We start from the raw sequence: 21,240 nt of genomic DNA on the forward strand, positions 1-21,240 counted from the left end.
GCTCGTAAGGTTTAAGAAGTTGGCTGCAGAGTATTTCGTTTTCCCCTCTAGGTAACACAGGTAGGCACCAGACATTGGCTTGACCCAATTCCATTGTGTAGTCATGAAGTGTAAATTTCTCTCTCAACAACATAAAAATGGAACATTTTTTGGTCGTGTAACAAGTAGACCATCCTTGGGCTGAGATTTTCAAAAAGGCCTCAGGGAGTTGGGTACCCAAATTTGGATGTTTTCTTCATGCTCCTTTGAAAAATCCCAGCTTTTAATTCCTTCAGGGACCCTCAGGGTTAGTTGGCCCAAAGTCTGTCAGAGGTAAATTATTTCCAATAACCTGGATAGTGTCAGGGAGGAACTGATCCTAGATGGAAAAAGGAGTCTATGGATAATGTCCCTAAATTCAGACTTCCTGATCCTTAGTAACACTGAAGCCCCGCGGCCCTGCTCCAGCAGTATAAAGGGACCTCAAAGCAAGTGCAAATGGAATGTACGCCCACTGTAAAGCCCCTTTGCACAGCTAGAGAAATGTAAAGGCTTTAGCATAAAAGAGAATCAGGCACAGACAGAACTTCTAATTTTGGGCAGCTCCATGTGTGATATTTTATGCAAATCAAGTAATGAGCTCGTTTTCATGGTTGCAACTAGTTTGCATACAGCCATAAACTCAGTCTAATTCAATGGGGTGCATTTCCTCCCACTGAATCAGTTCCTATACAGAGCAGCAGCATGGGAAGGTTCCCATACACACTGCCCTGCCAGCACATCTCAGTCCCAATCTGGGGAGAGCTCCTCTTCAGGTAATGGGCATTTGAGTCTCTATGGCCCATGAGGTTCTTGGCCTTTCTGGTGAGCCTGCCAAGTAGTGCCAAGAGTGGTGGTGAGCTTGTGATGTGGAATCTGTAATGGAAACCCACTAAACTCATCTTGTATAGGGGCCACCAAATGCCCATTAACAGGCAATGATTTTTAATCCGGATTGAGCTGAGCAGGCTTCCTACTGATGGCCTTCAGGCAAAAGGCTCTGGAGCACATTTGTCATATCCTGAGGCATCCCGCACCCCAATATGAGCAAGTGCTACACCCTCAAGAGCGAGATTTGCTTTCTGGAAAGATAAATGTATCAAATTGAGTTTGGACATTTGTGGAGCTCACACAGGCAGGGTTTTCTCTACCCTGCTCCACACTCTCAGGTAACATCTCCCACACATTACATTCCTCACAAACACACGCTCAGTCAGCCACACCCAGTTCTTAAAGTGACAGCTCCCGTTAACCAAAATACAAGCATGAGATGTGCAACCCTAAGGGGAGAAAAATTTACTACTGTAACCTCTAAATTCACATCCCCATACAATGTCCTGCAATGTGAAATAATTTAGATAATTATTCCAGCATCCTCATGCTAACATTGATTTCACTCCATATGAGTCACCAGCCAGATTTGACCCCATAACCATCAGATCTACAACACAGCCCTCCCTTACTTCAGCTATTGGAGGAGGAAGGCATACCCTTCTCTGTGAGGAGCAGCCGACCGAGCGGGGAACAACTATTTATGAACTAGCATTTAGAATGCTGGAGAACAGGATTCCATGATTCCTGTTTCCGGGAGTAGAGTATGGTCTAGTGGTTAGAGTTAGAGACAGCACAGCCAAGGGTAAAGAAGTCTTAGTTTGGTTTATCTCCTGGGTTTAAACTTGGGATCTCTAGAACGAAAAGCGTAAGCTCCACTGTTTGAGCTAACTACATTAGCACTGGGCAGTAGCAGGTTCAAACTTCTCTGCTGTCTAGCCACTAGACAGGAACAAAGATCCACCCTGTGTTAGTGTGGGTTACACAAGCACATAGTTTGGCCTATTTCTTCTGAAAGGTAATGTGGCAAAGTGGATGACATTTGGGTCCGTCATGCTAGAGACCTGGATTCTTGACTGCAATGACCTTATCCAACCTCTCAGTTATCCTATCTGTAAAATCGATGAATGATAGTTGCCCCCTATAAGGTAGGTATACGGCATTGCTTAATAAGGGCTTGTGAAGTACACAGAAATATTAAGAAGAGTCAGTGAAAGAGCTCTGATTAGAATTCATGGGCTCTTGTCTTATAGCTCAATGCACCTTCCCCTAGGCTACAGGGCACTGGGTAAATGAGTGACATTCTATCGGTTGTGCAGGAATGCATGAGCTCTGCAAGATGCATGATGCCTGGCAGGTCTGCCTGGAGTCCCTTATTTCCATCTTTATAAGACGAATATACTATGCTGAATTTCTACAGGACTTTTCATCTAAGAATAGACAAGCTCTTCGGAAACAATAATTTAAAAAGCCTGGCAACAGCCTGGTGCCATATCACCATCCCCATTTGGCAAATGGGTGAATGGAGAGACAGAAATCAGTGGTCTCGTTTCCCCAAAGGTGCCGAGCATATGGAGCTTCCAGTGACTTCAACTTCTCTGAAAATCAGGCCACGAAGAGAATCAAAGCAGGAACAGAACCTAGGAGTCCTGATAGCCAATATCCTGCTCTAACCAATAGAACAAACTCCCTCCTGAAGCAGAGAAAGTGACAGGTCTGTCACTTTCAGTGTTTTGTGAGTTTACTGCTTCAAGAGGACTAAATTTCTAAACAGCTGTAAATGATGTCAGTTCCACACAGGTCCCTAAAAAGCAGATTTAGCCAGAGGAACAAACATCCTATACTGAAGCTAAACGATTTACTGGGGTGACTGTCTAACAGTGAATTTAGTGGGTGGCTCTAAGTGAAATACCAAATCGAGCCCAGCTAGGAAATATAAAGGGATATTGTCACCATCATAATTGTATTAAAAATAATCTAAAAATGTGTTAGTAATACCTCCTGTTATGGACACAAAGTATTTTAATATTCTAATTTATCTTTCACTATTCATACTGGTTAACTTCATTTGCATTTCACTCAGCGGGTAGGCAATGAAACTAAGGGAGATCAGTTTCATTTGTGTTTGAAGGCTCTCAAATCTAGAATCTATCCTGATTCAGCAAGCACTTAAGTATTTCGCTGAACTGGGATGGAGTCAAGCACGTGCGTAAGAGCTATGCTGAATGGGGGCCACAATTAAATTAATTTGTGGGTCTTATGGACCAGCCCAATAAAATTGCATCTGAGTTTCCAGTGATGCAACAGAATGTATAAGTAAAACCATCCTTGTCACTGAAATAATAAACAAAGTTGGACTGTGTTTTCAAAAGTGCCTTGTGATTTTGGGTGCTTTAGTTTATGAGTGCCCAGCTTATGTCATCTTAATGTGGCCTGATTTTCAGAGGCCAGAAGATCTGGCCCCTTTAAGATATCTCAAGTTCGGCACCCAAAACCTGATGATTCTAAAAAACACAGGCACTTTTGAAAATTTCAGCCTAAATATATTAACTCCCCCCAAAATGCTTCCATTCATCTTGGACAAAATGTTTAGAAGTGCCTCAGTGACGAGGGAGCCTAAAGTCTCCTGGAGGGGATTTAAGATCCTAAATTGCTTAGGTGTTTTTTTTTCAAATTGTAGTAATTAAATTTTACAAATTTACGGCCTTACATTTAGGAGACAGTGTTCTCTTGTGCCAAACCATTGCTATTATAAAGTTCTAGGAATCAAAGCAATTAGGAAATTAATTTTTCTGGGCAATAGGAATGCAAAATATCTGATGGGGAGGAAACAGTATATAATTGGAATGGGGAGGTAAACAAGGAAATTAACCTTTAACCAGTCAATGCTGGCCCTCCAGCACCAAAAACCTTAGAACCGACCTTACACCAAACAGGATAAAAGAGCAATTAGGTTGTCATGTTTTCTGACATTCAAATCTTGCATTACAAGAATCAGATATGAAGATTTCAGAGCCAGGGGCGACCCAGGTAGAACTAACTGGCTGTTGCCCCATTGGCTGACTTGAACAGCTGAGCCTGAAAAGAGGCTCCCACAAAGTGACCCCAGTTCCCACGATAAAGCTCTACCCCCTTCCCTCCCCTGTTCCTGTGCCAGGAAAAGCTTTTACAAATGCTCCATCTCTTAGCCAAACAAGGGTTATGCGCCTCTGGGCAACTAAAGTGAGACTAGGTCTAGCTAAGCCTAATCAGATAGCCGTGTACGCTCCAGACTGGCTTAAAGAGGCAAGTCTGAACTGTGGTAAAAAATCTAAATCTGCTTTTGTTTGAGTTTCCATTGAGAGGTGAAGCTCCCAAAGGTGACTTCGTGCTTCCCAGAGAGAAAGGATGAATATTTTTAAACTGGACAATTTGACAGTGCTTTATCTGTAGCTTTCAAAAATAAAACCACATGCACGTGCACAGACACGCATGTTATTTTACTTACATGCACACAAACACACACACAGTAAGTGTCCAAACAGCTCCTGAAATGTGAACAATGAAAGATGCCACACTAATGTTCACAAAACCAGAAGAGGACACATGGACGAACAGATGGGGGAAGACAGAGAACTGACAACAGCCACAGAGCTGGGGTACATCTGTTCATGGAGTACCACTCCATCAGGCATTGCTGCCCACTACCTAAGGTTGACTTGAGAATGCTCAGAACTGCTCTCCAGCGATGGCTTCGGGAAGGCGACAGACCAAAAGGATTAGATACCAGAGGGATCCTATGAGAGGCCTGGTTCTGCCACAGGCTGCGGAAGGTCCCGTCCACACCATGGATGGGACTGTCCCAGCTGTGACAATATACAGCTGTCGTGGCCGTGGTCCTGATCCCGATGTGAATAGGACTGAAAGCTCCACGCTTGGTACTGTCACCCTCCTTCCTTCATTTATACAGCTCAACGTCTGAGCACGACCCTCTCCCTGCCACCCGTTACCCAGAACTCCCTTCCTCTCTTTTAGGTCCCCCTGGTTAGGCAGAGCACCGTTCCACGAGTGTTGCCAAATTACCAGCTTCCCTGGGATGGGAACAGGTTCTCAGTGGGGTTTGGTTTCCTCTCAACCAACCTGGGGGATGGGTGCAGAAGATGATGAAGAAAATGAAGGAAACCACCACCAACCCAACCACCTTAGGGGAGCTCATGGCCGTTTTACCAGATCTTCTGTAGAACTGCTTATGTTCTAATCCACAGGCGAACAGGGTTGGCTCACACCAGCCACCAATCTGCCCAGAAAGCTCTGCTTGAGAGCTCTCTTTTGGGCCACTCCCAGGGTTCATTCCCTACTGGGCTCGCAGGGTTACCTGATCTCAGCTGCTTTATCCTTCCATTACTGGCGCTTGGGTCGACGGGCAGGAAATCTTTGAACCATGTAATCTCCGGGTCTGGGTTCCCGCTGGCTGCGCACAGCATGGTGGCCGTCCGCGTGCGCTCGACCACCTTCAGCTGGGGTCCCATGTCAATGTTTGGGAAGCCAGAGGGCAGCTGGTCTTCTGCAGGAGGAAAGCAAAGAAGGAGGGGCTTGGTTTAGTGCCCTTTCAAGATCAGGGGTGGTAGCGGGGAGGCTTAATTCAACAGAGTACTCTAAAGAGAGACTGTCGGCAAGAAACCCAATCCATTTCAAAGAGCAAGTTCAAAATATTTTCAGATATGGCCCCGGAATCCCCCTCCCAATTGTTGTGGCTTTACATTTATTTGTATTACAGCCAAGTGGCTCCAAACAGCGATCGAGGCCTTGTTGTGCAGGGCACTGCACATGCGGAAAGACGATCCCTGAGTCAAAGACATTACAATCTGAACAGGTCACATTTTCCTGTTTTTTGGTGTTTTTTTTTTTCTAAGTTCTTCTTCCCCTCGCTGCCCACAGAGCTCGGAAATCGGCCAACTGCACAAAGAGTGAAAGTGACTATATGTGAAGTCATGTCAAACGGACAGTGGAAACTAGCCGAGAAAGGAGGGGAAAGATCTTTCAGCTATAGTTACCTTCGGGGACACTTGTAACAACAGGAAGCAAAACTCTTTTAGACAGAGCATGATTTTTAAGGTTATTAATTTCAATAGTTGCGACTCTAGGACAAAAAAGAGAGACACATCAACAGCTACAAAACAGCTCAGTTACCCTCTTGTCCTCTAGACCAGTGTTTCTCAATGACCGGCCCATGGACCGGCGCTGGACTGTGGCAGCCTCCTTGCCTGTCCCTGAGATTTCCCTGACACAGTTTAGGAACGCAGCAAGCCGGTCCCTACTCTAGAGTATTGCTCTAGACCTTGTCTTTCCTAGGGGAAAAGGTGTAGTCATAACTCGAGTTAGCGAACTCGTGAAAACGAACATGGGATTGGCTGCCCCATAGTCTTCACTATGCTAACCCATGTTAAAACCTAGAGTGACTTGGAAAATGGATTTTCCACCCCACAAAAAATGTGGAGATTTGGGGCGGGGGGGGGGGGGGGAGAGGGGGAATTAAAAATCTCAAATTGGAACGAAAAGTCGAAATTTTCCATAAAATGAAATTCTGGGGGAAAAAAAATGTCATTGTAGGTCAGTCAAAAACATTTCGTTTCCATTTTAACCATTTTTTGATGTATATGATAAAGTAAATTTCAAAACAAAATGGCATTTCAAAACAAACGTACTGAAACTTTCCGTTCGGAAAATGTCAAAAGAGGGCCTCAGACATTTTAAAAAATGTTTTTCCCAAAGAAATTTTGTTGAAATAGATACAATTTGCGCCCCCTCCCCCCAATTTTTGTTTTTAGCTGAAACGTCAACTGTTTTGGCTAAATTTTGTCGCGCAGCTCTGGTGAAAAACCATAGACTGCCTTGCATTCCCTAGGATTTTACCTTGCGTTAGGTACTACGTGTTGGCTAACACAAGTTAAGGACACACCATTTTTTCTAGTGAGGACCACCCCTCATGCCTGACAGCCTGCAAAGAGGATATAAGCAACATGGGACAGCTTACAGAGATTCTCCTTTAACTCCAGTGTGGATGCATTAGGAGTCCAGGGATCCGTGGGTTCAAGTCCAGGGGTGGGCACAGCACAAAAATTTAAGAATGGGATTTTTCCAAAGCCTGCAGCTTTGGTCTAAATTTGCTTGCACTGAAGACAATGGGCGTTTTCATTGGCGGTGGCAGCAGAGATACGCCGATGCTGGATGCTTTTGAAATCCCAGCCTACAATGCCCAGGGTTGTGAAACATCGCAGACAATTTCAAATGCAATGGTGAGGTTGCATCCTTCTCGCACCCGGCTGTGTTCCCGGGTCACAGGCCAAGCTGTGTACTACACATATGGCTGAACCCAAGGGACAATGGGACAAAAGAGAGGAACTGGAAGCCTAGACTTGTTGCTTCTTCCCCCACCCCCTCTCTCTTTTCAATGAGAGGCAGCCACAACTCCCAGGTCCTAGTGCTGGCTCTGCTAACCGTGTTTGGTTTTAGGTGAGTTATTTCATTTTGCTGTTCCGCAGTTTCCGCATCTGTAAAACTGGGGACATCACTGGGGCACAGAGTCACGGTTTGTACAGTGCTTGGAAGCAGCGGAGCACTATGCAAGCCCTAACATACGTCATTATTAACGGTGCTCGGATACCGCAGGGATGAACAGTATAAATGCCTAGACTGTCTGAATTTTCACAGGCAGCCTCCTTGCCCTGAGCATGCCAGGGAGCAATGGGGGCCTGCTGTGTCCATTCGCAGCTAGTGACCCGTCAAGAGGGAGAAGCACTAAGCAGAAATCTGGTTAACGTACAAGCAAAGGGCTTGATTACACACAAAAACTGTACCACTTCTTAACAGTGTAGCTAAAACAGTACAGATCCCCTAGTGTGGGTGCTGGTCTATCAGCATAAAACTGCTTTATCGTTCCCATACAGGAAGGGGAATAAGTTATATCGGTGTACTAGCCACCTTTATACCAATACAACTGCATCCACACTAGGAGCTGTACCGATTATAACTATCTCAGTAAAAAAAAAAACACGAAACACATTCCTAACGGATACCGTTATAGCACACAAGCACTGCGAGCAGACAAGGCCTAAGGGATGGCATTGCAGTTGCAGCTTGCCACAGTTTAACACACCAGCCCACATTTATAGCATCAAATCCACCCACGGGGCAGAAGAAAGAAGAACTTCTCTCACTGTTTCAGCGTCTGGTTAGGGGTCTGTGAGACTGGCTGCTGGGTTCTGTCCCTGGCTCTGCTATAGATCTGTTATAGATCTGTTTTGTGACCTCGGAGAAGTCCCCTTTCTGTGCCCCATTTCTTCCCCCATCTGGTAAAATGGGGATATTAATAAGCCTCTTCTGGTCCCTCTCAAGATTGTTTTGTGATTTCATGTGTGTGACGAGTTTTAGAATACTTAGCTGACAGGGGCTTTTTTAGTGGCTCAGTATTATTCTGTTTCCACTCCACAAGCAGGCAGGGATTGTCTCTTGCTACATCTTTGTGTGGCTCCTAACACAAGGGGTCCCCCAACCATTGCTAGGGATTTTGGGTGCTACCTGAATAAAAGGTTAATAATAATAAAAGCAGCTGGGACATGCCACGGATTACCGGCCCTATCCTGCGTGCTGCTGGGAGCCCTCCACTCCCAGGTGAGAGAGACTTGGCAACTTGCAGGACTGGAGCCCAAAACAGTGTCTCAAAAGAAAGTCAAGGGAAGGTCTTAATTTGCTTTCTGTATTGGAATACAGAAACAAATTTAAGGGACTGAGCTAAACCAGGAGACCGTGTCCTTAGCTCACCGAGCTGTGGCTAGGTATTACAGCAGTCTCTGAGCAGCATGCATTCCTGCAGCTCATATCTGCTGAGCTATGCAGGCCCATCCAAGAGTGAGTTCAGGACAAAGATGCAGCCTCGGAACTGCTTTGCCTACGCCCACTTCAGCCAGGCTTTTAATGCATTCCCTTCCCTTTTTTAAACAGGCCGTTGCATGTTGTTAAAGTAGCCAATGTCTGATTGGCTGAAGATGACATCATTATTGATTACTGCTTGCATTCTGTTTCCTGGAGATGCTACTCCACCTGGCTCAAACCCGAATCTGTTAATTTCACAAACCAATTAATCCGCAGAGAGAATAGCCCTCTTGACTGGCAGGGTGCGCGTGTGAGTGTAAGACTGTGCGGGCGTTGGGGGAGGCCTGGTACAACTATTATTACTGAGTGTTTCTAATTAAACAAAAATGTTAATCTTGCAGCACATTGTGCAGAATTCCTCTGAGTTTAATTAAAACAACCGCGGCTAGAGGCGTGATCAGATTTGAGGATCAGATCAGCAGAGGAAGCATCTCCGAACACAGCATATTCCACTGATTCAAGTGCTAGGATTTCCTTCCTGCCAGGAAAGTGAGACTGTTCTTCATCCCTTAACAACTGGATTCCACGCAATAATGCAATCAGCTCAATCCCCACAAAGACATGAACACACCCCTCTTCCCAGTCGCCAGCCACCAAACCGCACCTGCTACAAACTGCCTGGCTTGGACTGCGAGTTCTATTTCTAAAAGTAGTCCAAGTGTCTCCGAGAACAGAAGACTCATGATGCAAGATGAAGAAACCTGGAGGACACTTCTGGGCAGCTGTCTGCAGCTGACTCACGCTGCCTTTGTAGGGAAACATTTTCAGGTGTTGTGCTTGCTGTATTATTATTCTCTCCCAGCACCTCGTTCATACCTGCTCTTGGATTTAACGGTTTAAAAGGTCTCCCCTGGGGAAAAGCAGGTGAATTACCTCAAGGCCACTGAACAAAGTAGCGTGAGAAAGTGCAGGGGAAAGGAGAGGGTGCTTCAGTATTCATTTATAATAAATCCTACCAGAGGACATGTTCTGCACTGGGGGAAAAAATGCATCAGACCGTCCGGGGCGCATGCGCTCACACGCACACGATCATACAAATAACGCCGAGGTCATGGACTAGCAAGCAAAAGCACTCGCAATCTCCGTCTCCTTGTCACTCTGGAAGGTGGCAACTCTGTGTTCAGATAATTAACTGTGCTGGAAATGAGGATGAGGAAGAGAGAGAAAGCGGGGGTTGCTGCTGCTCTTTTCCCCGGGGTCTGCATGGTTGTTTAATCATTTAAAAGGTGCGTGCGCTATGTATTAAATGCTATGCTGAAGCAACATGAAGGACGCATAGTCAAGCACCTGGATGTCAGGAAATGCAGAAGTGAGAGTAACACTTTGCCCTTCTCTGCAGACACCTGGATCTCAGAGCGTTTGACATATGTTAAAAAACTAAGCCTCACATCAACCTCCCCCGGATTATCACCACTGCAGGAGCGGGCGCAGAGAGCAGAAGCGACTTGCCCAAGATCACACCAAAAGTCTGCAGCAAAACCAGGAAGAAAAGAATCCAAGTCGGCTGAGTCCCACTCCTGCACCTTGCTCATAAGGCCGTGAGCACCCAGAGCGAGCTCTCATCCCCTGCGTGTGTGTGCGTGATACGCCTTTGATACGCTGATCACATACTATTTCTCTTTGTACCTCATCCAGTGCATTAGATGCCCCAATAACCACGGTGTGGGTGAAACGAGACAATCATTGTGCTCCCCAATGAGCTCACACAGAAAAATGATATAAGGCAAAAACGCCCTATCCCCCATAGACGAACATCTTCGCAGAACGATCCCTCCATGTCTGACCTCTCAAAGCAAACCTGCCCAACACCTTCAGAAGATGAGCCTGGGAGCTTTAAATTCATAACTCTGCTCGACACCAACATTAATGGATTTAATAAGACACTGGATATATGGCTCATTACTACAAGAACACACTAACACTCCTTTGTCTCACAACTGTAGAGATGTTACCTGCCCACTTCAGCTTGAATGGCCTCTTGCAACATGTGTTATCTCCTTATCTGTTCCGCTCTTGTATTTAGCTGTGACACTGGGTATGTCTACACAGCAACTAGACACCCACGCCTGGCCCGTGCTAGCCGACTTGGGCTTGTGTGGGTCGGGACGTGTGGCTGTTTCATTGCTGTGTAGACTTCTGCGTTCAGGCTCTAGGACTCCGCAGAATGAGAGGGTCCCTGTAATTATATAATTGAAGACTATCTTAAGGCACAGTTGCGTGTCCAACCTTCCATTTCATATATTCTGACTTAAGAGTTTAGCTACAGAACCATAACGCTTCATTACACTGTATTCTTTTTTTGGCGCTTCGTTTCCTAGGTTTTTGGCTCTTGTAAGAGAAAGAAAAAAAAAACCAGGCGACCACACAATCTTATAACTGACAAGACCAGCCATCAAAAGCCAACTGGTGCCTAGCAACGCCATTAGAAACTTGCACGCTTGTAGGCAAAGGGCACCAGTCTGATGACTTGAATCTGCTATTGCAGCACTGCAGGCTAAGCATGTCTTTCTATACCTATGCATCATTTTTTAAAATAAAGATTGGATGTTTTTCTAAAAGATATGCTTTATTTCAAGAAGGAATTATTCCGGGGAAGTTCTATGGCCTATGTTATACCGGAGGTCAGGCTAGATGACCACAGTGGTCCCTTCTAGCCTCAATCTATGAACTAATTTTCTTCCGACTTGGCTTAATTTTTAGGTCAAAGCAAGCTCTACCAAACAAGTCAATTTTGAAGAAAATCTGGTGAGAGCTTTTAAAGTTAGCGAAGCAATTTTTAAAAAAATGCAAACATCACTCTTTTAAAGTATGCCCCTTTTGGGCTCAACATTTTCGACTGTGCATTCAAAACTGAAAAAGTATTATTTTATTTATTTCCACTGCATGGGCGTAGACATAGTTGGGTCATGGCTCACCCAGTTAATAACCAGGCCCACCCAAATCTGAACCTGTGTGAATGCAGAAGCCAACTTCCATCAGGTTGTGGATCAAGAACCCCTAGCTGAAGAGTGGGCTCTCAGACAATCTGTGAAATGCCATGGGTGGCAGGGAGCAGAGAACCAGCCTAGCCTGCCCCGTTGCTGCCTCTGCCCAGAGCTGCAAACTTCTCCCAGCCCTGGACAAATCTGGTGAGAGCTGGGCCCTGCATAGGTGCCAACTTGCCCCTGCTGCCCTGGCTTAATCCATGCCTGCCCATGGGGCTATGGGGATCACTCCTCTTCATTGGCCAGCCCAGCACCCAGGCTCCATGCACTCATATCCCTTCTCTGCACCCAGTCACCCCCCTACAATCCTGCCTCCCAGAGATTTGCTACAATGTCCGATCTTTGGTCATTGCCCATCCACTGTAAATTGGGTCCCACCCAAATTTCCACTCCCAGCTTCACCAGTCACTGCTTCGTTGATCTCAAAAAATGGCAGATGGGGTTTTGCTTGAGCTTTCCACATACCCACACTGGGCATTACCTTTGGGTAGGGATCACATGTAGAAAACTTCAGCACAAAAGGTGACTGTTTAGGAAAATTAGGAGCACCTGCAAAAAACAAGCTGTTGCAATGGAGAGTGTTTTGCAACCTTGCCTATAGCAGGTTCTGCCAAGTTTCCCTAATAGTTATAAGAGAGCTCAGATTTATATAGACACTTTCATCTCAAAGTTTTCCAAAGTACAGCCCTTTTTAGGGAGGGATGGTTGTAGCCAGTACACAGTGTTGTACAAGTTGTGGGGGCAGGGGAATTTTATCCTCTGACACTTACTGGGCCAAACATCTACTCTTACAAGATCCATATGGAGGTGATAGAAGTTTGTTTTTTCAAGTTGCATCTAAAAGCTGCACACAAAAGGGTGAACTGCATGGAACTCAATGTATCAACTGCTGCAGGGTGAAGGATGAAATTGATCTTGTTGGGATTTAATCCCTTGGTTCCTAGGAGTCTGGGTTTACACTACCAAGCCAATTCCCCTCCATCCTGTAGAAGCATAAAGAAAATCCTTGAGCAGACAGCCAGAGTGGATGCTGGAATCAATGGCTATGAAAAGTACAGTCCAATTCCAGCTTTCAGAAGTCATGTATACCAGGCCCATCTGTGTCTGGGAGAGGACACAGTCACTCGACAGAGAATTGCCTTCCCCTTGATCCTGCTCTCTGGCCATCAATTCCAACTTCTTTGTGTGTGTGCATGCATGGCTCTCTGCCCACAGCATCCTTCGCTGGAGAGCTAACATCTTTGCCCAGCTACTTCCTTCCCTTTTAACCAGCCTCTCTCTCTAGACCCAGCTCCTTTCTCTCTGTGGATCAAATTCTGAGAGAGAATTTCCCAGGGCTTCTGCCCCGCAGGTTTGAAAACATTTACCAGAGCTCCGCTCCGGACAGCTCTGCCTGAATTTAAGGCCTGTCTCAAAGCTAACCCCAGATCCTTCCCCACTGCTTTTCCTTGTTCCTTCCCAATTATCTTCCTCAGCTACCTCTCTCCCTGCATATGTTCTTCCCTGAACCTCTTCTGCTCCTCCAACACCAGCTTCTCTCTCTCTCTCCCTCAATTTCACAGTCTGTCCTCAACACAGCCATGAAGCCTGCTGCCTCCTGATGCTGAAGGGCATTTAGACAGACAGTTGCATCAGGTACAGAGCAGTCACCCACCCCAGGCTGTTGCTAGACATGAGGACGGTCCGAATGTGCTGTGCATTTGCCCAGCCCACTGTAACAAACATCTGTCCCTGGCTGCTCCTCCTGTGCTGTCTGAAGAAGGGGATGGAAAAATACAATCTGCTTATGCACGGGGGAAAAAAACCCTCCCATGTATGTGGAGCCTGGAGAAACTCCACAGCCTGGAAGTGGGGTGCTTGTGCCAACCACTTTTCCTTCTCTGTAGGCTTCCATGGAGAATGTCAACAGCTGGAGTCAACAACAACTGAAAAAACACTTCCAAAACCTCCCCAGTTTCTATTGCACTCTCCACACCCAGAAGGACCAGCTTTGCAGGCACAAACTCTGGCCACGTGGGAAAAAGCAGTCACTCTTTAGAATCACAGAGTTAGATGGGACCGCAAGGGTTCTCCCAAGGCTCAGATCCCTTGGGAAATGGAGCAGGAAAGACAAACCAGCCAGCCTGGCTGGAGTCAGAAAGACACTACTGGAAGTTGAATGGTAGCCACTATGGGGTCTGTCCTGTTGAGTGCTTCTGCTCCTGACATACCTTTGCTTCCTGCTTTTGACCAAAGGGACACAAGCTCTTATCTGCTGGGCGCAGCCTCCAAGACATCAGGCACGTCAGGGGTCTGATCCTGGGACAGCTGATTCCCCAGTGTATAGGCAAAGGGGGCTATCTCTGACCCCTGAAGCATCAAATGGGGAGGGTGCCCTCTCTTTCTGTTCCTCTGACCGCCTGCACAGGTGCCCTGGGAACCCTGTAACTGCTCAGACCTGTGCAAGACACGAATGTGCACACACGTGTATCTGAGCATGCCCACCACAAGGGAGCCGGCACCCTGCAGAATGACTGCTACCCCATTCCCGCAGGGCCCGTCAAAGCTGGGCCCCATGATTCCACACTCAACGGCGCACTAGAGTAGCAGCTTCTGCAAGTGACAGGTCACATATGCCTCCTGTCTACACTGCAGCCTCTGGCCTTATGTTAAGCATTAGGCTACTGGAGGCATGTTCTATGGGTGAGAAAGACAGGAATGAGGGACACAAGGAAAGAGGAGGAGAGGACAGGTGAGGAGGAGAGGGGAGGAGAAGGGGTGAAAGGAGAGGGAGGTGGAGGAAAGGAGAAATAGATGCCAGCATGCGATCTTTCAGATTCTCTCTGTGATTGTAGAGGTTAATGGATTCATGCTTTGTTCTTTTAACTCTCCCAGCACTTACAAATGGGTCCGGCGCAGGGTAAAGAGAAGTCAATCTCTCCTGTCTGAAAGCGAGGAAAGGTCAGGAGAAGAATAACTTCAGCTGAGGAGGAGAGAGGAGTGGGCGGGGGGGGGAGGGGGAGGGAGGGCAGAGAAATCTATAAACAACCTGCAACCCCGTCTGCCTCCCAGGCTTCCCGCTCATCACCTCACTTGCTCTTTCTCTCCGTCACTCAGATTTCATTATGTGGGGATCCACGCTACCCTCCCACCAGCCAGCTAATACAGGCACCTAACAAGGTCCTGGTGGGCGCAGAGAGCTAGAGCTTGCCGAGCAGCATGCCACAAGTATGCTGGAGAGGTGCCGGCAGTAATGGGGCTCTGCTGAGCCTGGCTACATGCGTACTGAGTCAGGCAGCCAGGAGAGGCAAGCTCCTGTTTTGTTGTCTGTCTCGCTGACTGACACTTATCTGATGCCGCTACCTGAGGAGCCATTGTCACACGGTGCATGCAAGGAGCCCCGCTGCCAAGCACAGCTCCTCATTACCTGAATGATGCAGCTCCTCTGTCGGAAAAAGCATGTTCCCATTGCCAGGGCAATCCAGAGGCTTCGCTAGGACCAGGACTGCAGGACAAATGCTCTCTCTGCTGCTTCCTCTTAAACTCAAGTCATGGAAACCTCCTCCACAGGACCTATTACAAAGGCACCTTCCTCGGGAACCATCACAGCTCCTCAGAAATTAGTGGCACCCTACTGAATGCAGCTCCAGACCGCTCAGTGGCACCCAGAGACAGGCGCTATCTTGTCAGAGAGCGGCCTTCCTAAGCCTAAGATTCTACAGGGAGCGACAACCTGCCACATGCTGCTGATGGGAGGTTAAGTGCCACATGGTGAAGAAATGTAGGACTGACATTGAGACTCAGAGACACCTGCATGAAGGGTGATGGGCCGGTGACAGAGACAAACAGGGTTGCATGAATGGCGTCAGGAGAGCAGCATGGAGACACCTGCACGAAGGGGGCCGGTTGTGATTGGGCATTGGATCTGTCTATTTCAAAGACAGCTGGCATTTTGACAACAGAAGGCCACCAGCTGGACAGCAGGAGGGTGCTCCCTATCACAGGGGGAGGTGCTATGCTACATGAGCTTTGTGTTAGGTCTTTGTTCACCACAGTAAATTGGGGACCTGCGCATAAATTCAGCTCACCAAATCACACTAGAGAACAGGCTGACTGGCTCCTTACACACATAACTGTAAAGTACAGGAAAAAAAGCTGCGTGATCTTGGGGGACTTTAATTTGAGGGACATATGCTGCAAGTCTCATGCTGCCAGTACTAAAACATCCTTGGACTATGTAAATACTATACATGTCAATTTCCTAACTCAAAAAGTGTTGCATTCAACACAAGGGAATTCTATATTAGACCTTGTCTTGATAGATAAAGAGGATCTGACTGCAGAACTAAAAATTAATGGCAGCTTAGATAATCATGACTTGATTACATTTATAATATGCAAACAAAAAAAGTCCAGAACAATAATAGCTGAAAACAATAAAAGCTGAAAACAATTATGAGCTGAATCAGCTTGGAAGAAGAATTTAATCAGAACATTGTGCGTGGTAATTGGGAATTGTTTAAGAACACCTTACTAGATGCCCCGAAAGCCACAATCGAGGAAGAAGGCGGTACTGGTTAAAAAACTTAGAGGCTTAGAGGGGAAGTGAAGACAGCTACAAATTTTTTTTAAAAAAACACCCCATAATAAATGGAAGGATGAGGAAGTTGATAGCAATGAATATAAATCAGATGCTAGGAATTGTAGAAAATTGACAAGGGAAGCAAAGGGACACAAGGAGAAATTTATGGTCAGCAGAGTTAAGGACAATAATAAGTTTTTAAAATATATTAGGAGCAAAAAGAATCCTAACAACGGCATTGGTCCATTACTAGATGGAAATGATAAAATTATCAATAATAATGCAGAAAAGAAAGACATGTTCCATAAATATTTCTGTTCTGTATTTGGGAAAAATGCATGATGTAGTCATCATTTGATGATGAGAACACTCTTTCCATTCCACTTGTATCTCTGGAGAATATAACAGCTACTAAATAGCAGCTACTAAAGTTAGGCATTTTAAAAATAACTTGCATCCAAGAGCTTTAAAAGAGTTGGCTGAGGAGCTCACTGGACTGTTAATGTTGCTTTTCAGTAAGTCTTGGAACACTGGGAAAATTCCAGAAAACTGGAACAAAGCTAACATTGTGCCAATGTTTAACAAGGGAAACAGGATGATCCGAGTAATTACAGGCCTGTCAGTCTGACATTGATCCCAGGCAAGATAACGGAGTAGCTGATTTGGGACTAAATTAATAAAGAATTAAAAGATGATAAAGTAATTAACGTCAATCAACATCGTTTTATGGAAAATAGATCCTGTCAAACTAAACTGATTTATTTTAATGAGATTACAAATTTGGTTGATAAAGATAATAGTGTTGATGTAACATACTTAGACTTCTGTAAGGCATTTGACTTGGCAGCACATGACACTTTGATTAAAAAACTAGAACAATATACAATTAACAGGACACACATTAAATGGATTAAAAGCTGGCTAACTAATAGGTCTCAAAAAGCAATTGTAAACAGGGAATCATCACTGAGTGGTGTGTTTCTAGTCAGGTCTCAGAGGGATTGCTTCTTGGCCCTACACTATTTAGCACTATTATAAATGACCTGGAAGGAAACATAAAATCATCTCTGATACGATTTGCAAATGACACAAAAATTGGGGGAGTGGCAAATAAAGAAAAGGATGGATCACTGATATAGAGCAACTTGGATTGTTTTAATAAACTGGATGCAAGCAAATTATGTGTGTTTTAATATGGCTAAGTGTAAATGTATACACCTAGGAACAAAGAATGTAGGCCAAACTTTCAGGATAGAGGATTCTATCCTGGGAAACAGTGATTCTTCAAAAGATTTGCGGGTGTTGGTGGATAATCAGCTGAATATGACCTCCCAGTGTGGCACTGTGGCCAAAACAGGTAATGCATAAATGGAGAATCTCAAGTATGGTTGGAGAGACTATTCTACCTCTGTATTTGGCACCAGTACAGCCACTGCTGGAATACTGTGTCCAGTTCCAGCATGCATAATTCAAGAAGGATGTTGATAAATTGGAGAGAGTTCACAGAAGAGCCAAGAAAATGATTAAAGGATTAGAAAACCTGCCTTATAGTGATAGATTCAAGGAGCTCAATCTATTTAGCTTAACAAAGAGAAGATTCAGGGGTGACTTGATTAGTCTATAAGTACCTACATGAGGAACAAATATTTGATAACGGGCTCTTCAGTGTAGCAGAGAAAGGTATAAAACAATCCAACAGCAGGAAGCTGAAGCTAGACAAATTCAGACAGGAAATAAGCTGTACATTTTAAACAGTGAAGGTCATTAACATTTGGAACAATTTACCAAGGGTCTTAGTGGATTTTCCCTCACTGGCAATTTTTACATCAAAATCGGATGTTTTTCGAAAAGATCTGTTCTAGGAATTATGCAGGGGCAGTTCTCCAGCCTGTGTATACAGGAAGTCAGACTAGATCAGAGGTTCTCAAAGTGGGGTGTGTGGAGTTTCTTCAGAGGGGAGGGCGTGAGAAACTTCAGGAAGAAAAAAAAAACAACCACCTTACTATGCACAGGGACGTGCACAGCAATACAAATCTGGCCACTTTTGGAGGGGCACTTTCTGTACCCCCTGAGGCTGGAGGAGCTTGCTCTCCCCTGGTGGCCAGAAGAGCTGGCTCTCCGTCTGCGGCCCCGAGGCCGGAAGAGTGGTCATCTCCTGCCCCAGCCCAACCCCTGAGAAGTGCGTTGCCCCCATTGATGGGGGAGGGGGGGCGTGCCCCTGCTCACTCTCCCTTGCTCTGACTGTGCACATTTTATTCGCAGCAATAACTAGCATCGCTGATTCATCCAGACATATCAGGCCCTCAGATGGAGTTGTGCATTTGTCTTTAGATGGCGCTGGGCATTCTGATGGATTTCTGTGAAGCTTGCCTAGCATTATGCAAAGTCATTGCCATCTGAACCTGAATCCATTTGCTACAACACATTGTGCCCGTTTAATTGTAAGCACGGACCACAAGCGCCGCTTCTGCTTTTGCTGTTATTACAACGGATCTTCAGCTCATTCTTGCCACAGGAAAAAAAACCCAACTCAAGTGAAAAAACAAAGATGTCGAAACAGATTCAAGTGAAGCACCCCACCACATCTATCGGTAGATGTACTTGTGTGGTGGAAGCGGTGGGGGTGTAAATTACTACAGACACAAACAAGGGGCGTGTGATCCAAAAAGTTTGAGAACCACTGGACTAGATGATCACAATGGTCCATTCTGGCCTAGGCATCTATGAATTAGGAACTTGCTCATGGGCCATTCAGCAAAAGTACTTTAAAAGCTACCGGGAGGAAAACTTTGCAACTGCCAGAGATACCTACAGCCTTCTGGGCTGGGAGCTCGTATGCCATGCTCTGCCATGAGGCTGGCTGGGAACTCCTAAATCTATCACTAAAGATGTAGAAACAGCTGCACAACCAGTGCTCCTACTGGAAGGACCCACACATCCAATACATTCCTACAGCATTTCCTCTTGGGAGCTCCCCACCCAGGCAGTGCTCCCACACCATTCCCTATGGCAACACGGGCTGGGAACGCCCTTCCAGCCAGTGTATACACCATTCCCTATAGGGCCTTCCCATCAGGATGATTTACAAGCTCTTCTTGTCTGAACCAAGAAGCTCATGCATCTCCTCCCCATAAGTGGGTTCATTTCCGTTAGCAGGTTGGCTTTGTTCCGTGTTGCAGTGGTTTTAGATTTCTGGGACTAATAAATAACCACCCAGTAGGCAGGAAACATCTGGAGGCATCAAAAGCAGGAGAACAACGACAGCGGGCCCTGGACACACCTCCCCTCCCTCCCCAGCCAGCCCCCAAAACACACACTGTGCTCACAGAGAAAGTTTCAAACAGATGAAATGTAACAAGAGTCTGTAGACATATCCTTTACAGTGGGGACTGGTATGAGAGAACGAATGGGAGACAGGGTCTTGAGGGAGAATGTGGCATAACCTGGGGGTTCTCACCCTTTTTCTTTCTGAGCTCCCCCCACCCCACCCTCCCCAACATGCTATGGAAACTCCACGGCCCACCTGGGCTGCCATAACTGTTTTTCTGTATATAAACCCCCTGAAACCTGCTCATTGCCCCCCTAGGGGGCCTGGATCCCCAGCTGAGAACCACTGGCATCGGCAAAGGCCAGAAGGGGCCCAAGGGGGAACAGGTGAGGGTGGGACTTGGACAAGGAAAGGGAACTGGAGCGCAGCCTGTCACGCAGGAGCTCAGTTTCACTACATCAAACGATAGGTGCTCTTCTGCAACCCTGGATGACAGGGATTAGATTTCAGAGAACGATGGAGCCTTCCTGAGCTGTCCATAAACGTCCTGAGAAGGGAGTTTCTATGGGACAGGACAGAGTAGGGCTGAGACAGAAAGGCCACCTGAAGCATTTGAGGGAGGAAAGGAGCAAGCAAGAGCGAGAATGTCCCAGCACAGCCCCATCTACGCAGAGATGGCTGGGCACAGTTCCTGCGCAATTGAGAGAAACACTGCCATGGGTGCTGGGGAACGTAGTCACGAAGTGGGGAGCTTCTCCCACCCAGCTGCAAACAGAGCCACTCCCAGCGAGCTGCCCTTAATATACTACCCCGGGCAGGTGAGGTGCACTCCCAGGGCTGCTGACCAGGCAGTGATGCTTTGGGAGCAGGCAAAGGTGGGCATTTGCACCTCAGCCCCACTACTCGTATGGCAACTTTGTAAGAACAAAAGAATGGCCATACTGGGTCAGACCAAAGGTCCATCTAGCCCAGTATCCTGTCTTCCTGCCAATGCCAGGTGCCCCAGAGGGAATGAACAGAACAGAGAATCATCAAGTGATCCATCCCCTGTCTCTCATTCCCAGCTCCTGGCAAACAGCCACTGATGGGCCTATCCTCCAGGAATTTATCTAGTTCTTTTTTGAACCCTGTTATATCCTTGCTTTCACAGAATCCTCTGGCGAGGAGTTCCACAGGTTGACTGTGCGTAGTGTGAAAAAAATACTTCTTTTTGTTTGTTTTAAACCTGTTGCCTATTAATTACATTTGGTGGCCCCTAGTTCTTGTGTTATGAGAAGGAGTAAATAACACTTCCTTATTTACTTTCTCCACACCAGTCATGATTTTATAGACCTCCTTCATATCCCCCCTTAGTCGTCTCTTTTCCAAGCTGAGAAGTCCCAGTCTTATTAATCTTTCCTCATATGGAAGCTGTTCCATACCCTTCATCACATTTGTTGCCGTTTTCTGAACCTTTCCTAACTCCGATATATCTTTTGAGATGGGGTGACCACATCTGCATGCAGTATTCAAGATGTGGGCATACCACGGATTTACATAGAGGCAAGTTGATGTTTTCTGTCTTACTGCAGAACGGATGGGGGAGAAAAGGGGTCAGGAAGGGGGAGCTGCAGCAGGCAGACCTCATCACCCAGAGAGCGGGTATCCTTCACCCTGCTGGCACCCCT

General features: G+C 46.2%; 1 protein-coding gene across 31 annotated transcripts in view; it reads right to left on the reverse strand.

Annotated features, from left to right (window-relative positions):
• The window catches only part of PTPRS (protein tyrosine phosphatase receptor type S), a 243,923-nt gene that overhangs the window by 81,992 nt on the left and 140,691 nt on the right, over window positions 1–21,240 (reverse strand). For all 31 annotated transcript variants that reach the window (XM_043535967.1, XM_037885516.2, XM_037885504.2 and 28 more), the window contains exon 5: window positions 5,204–5,392. In XM_043535967.1, coding sequence (XP_043391902.1) covers window positions 5,204–5,392 — 189 coding nt within the window. The remainder of the gene's footprint in view (window positions 1–5,203; window positions 5,393–21,240) is intronic.

This window comes from Chelonia mydas, chromosome 25 (genome assembly GCF_015237465.2).
Source record: "Chelonia mydas isolate rCheMyd1 chromosome 25, rCheMyd1.pri.v2, whole genome shotgun sequence".
NCBI lineage: Eukaryota > Metazoa > Chordata > Testudines > Cheloniidae > Chelonia > Chelonia mydas.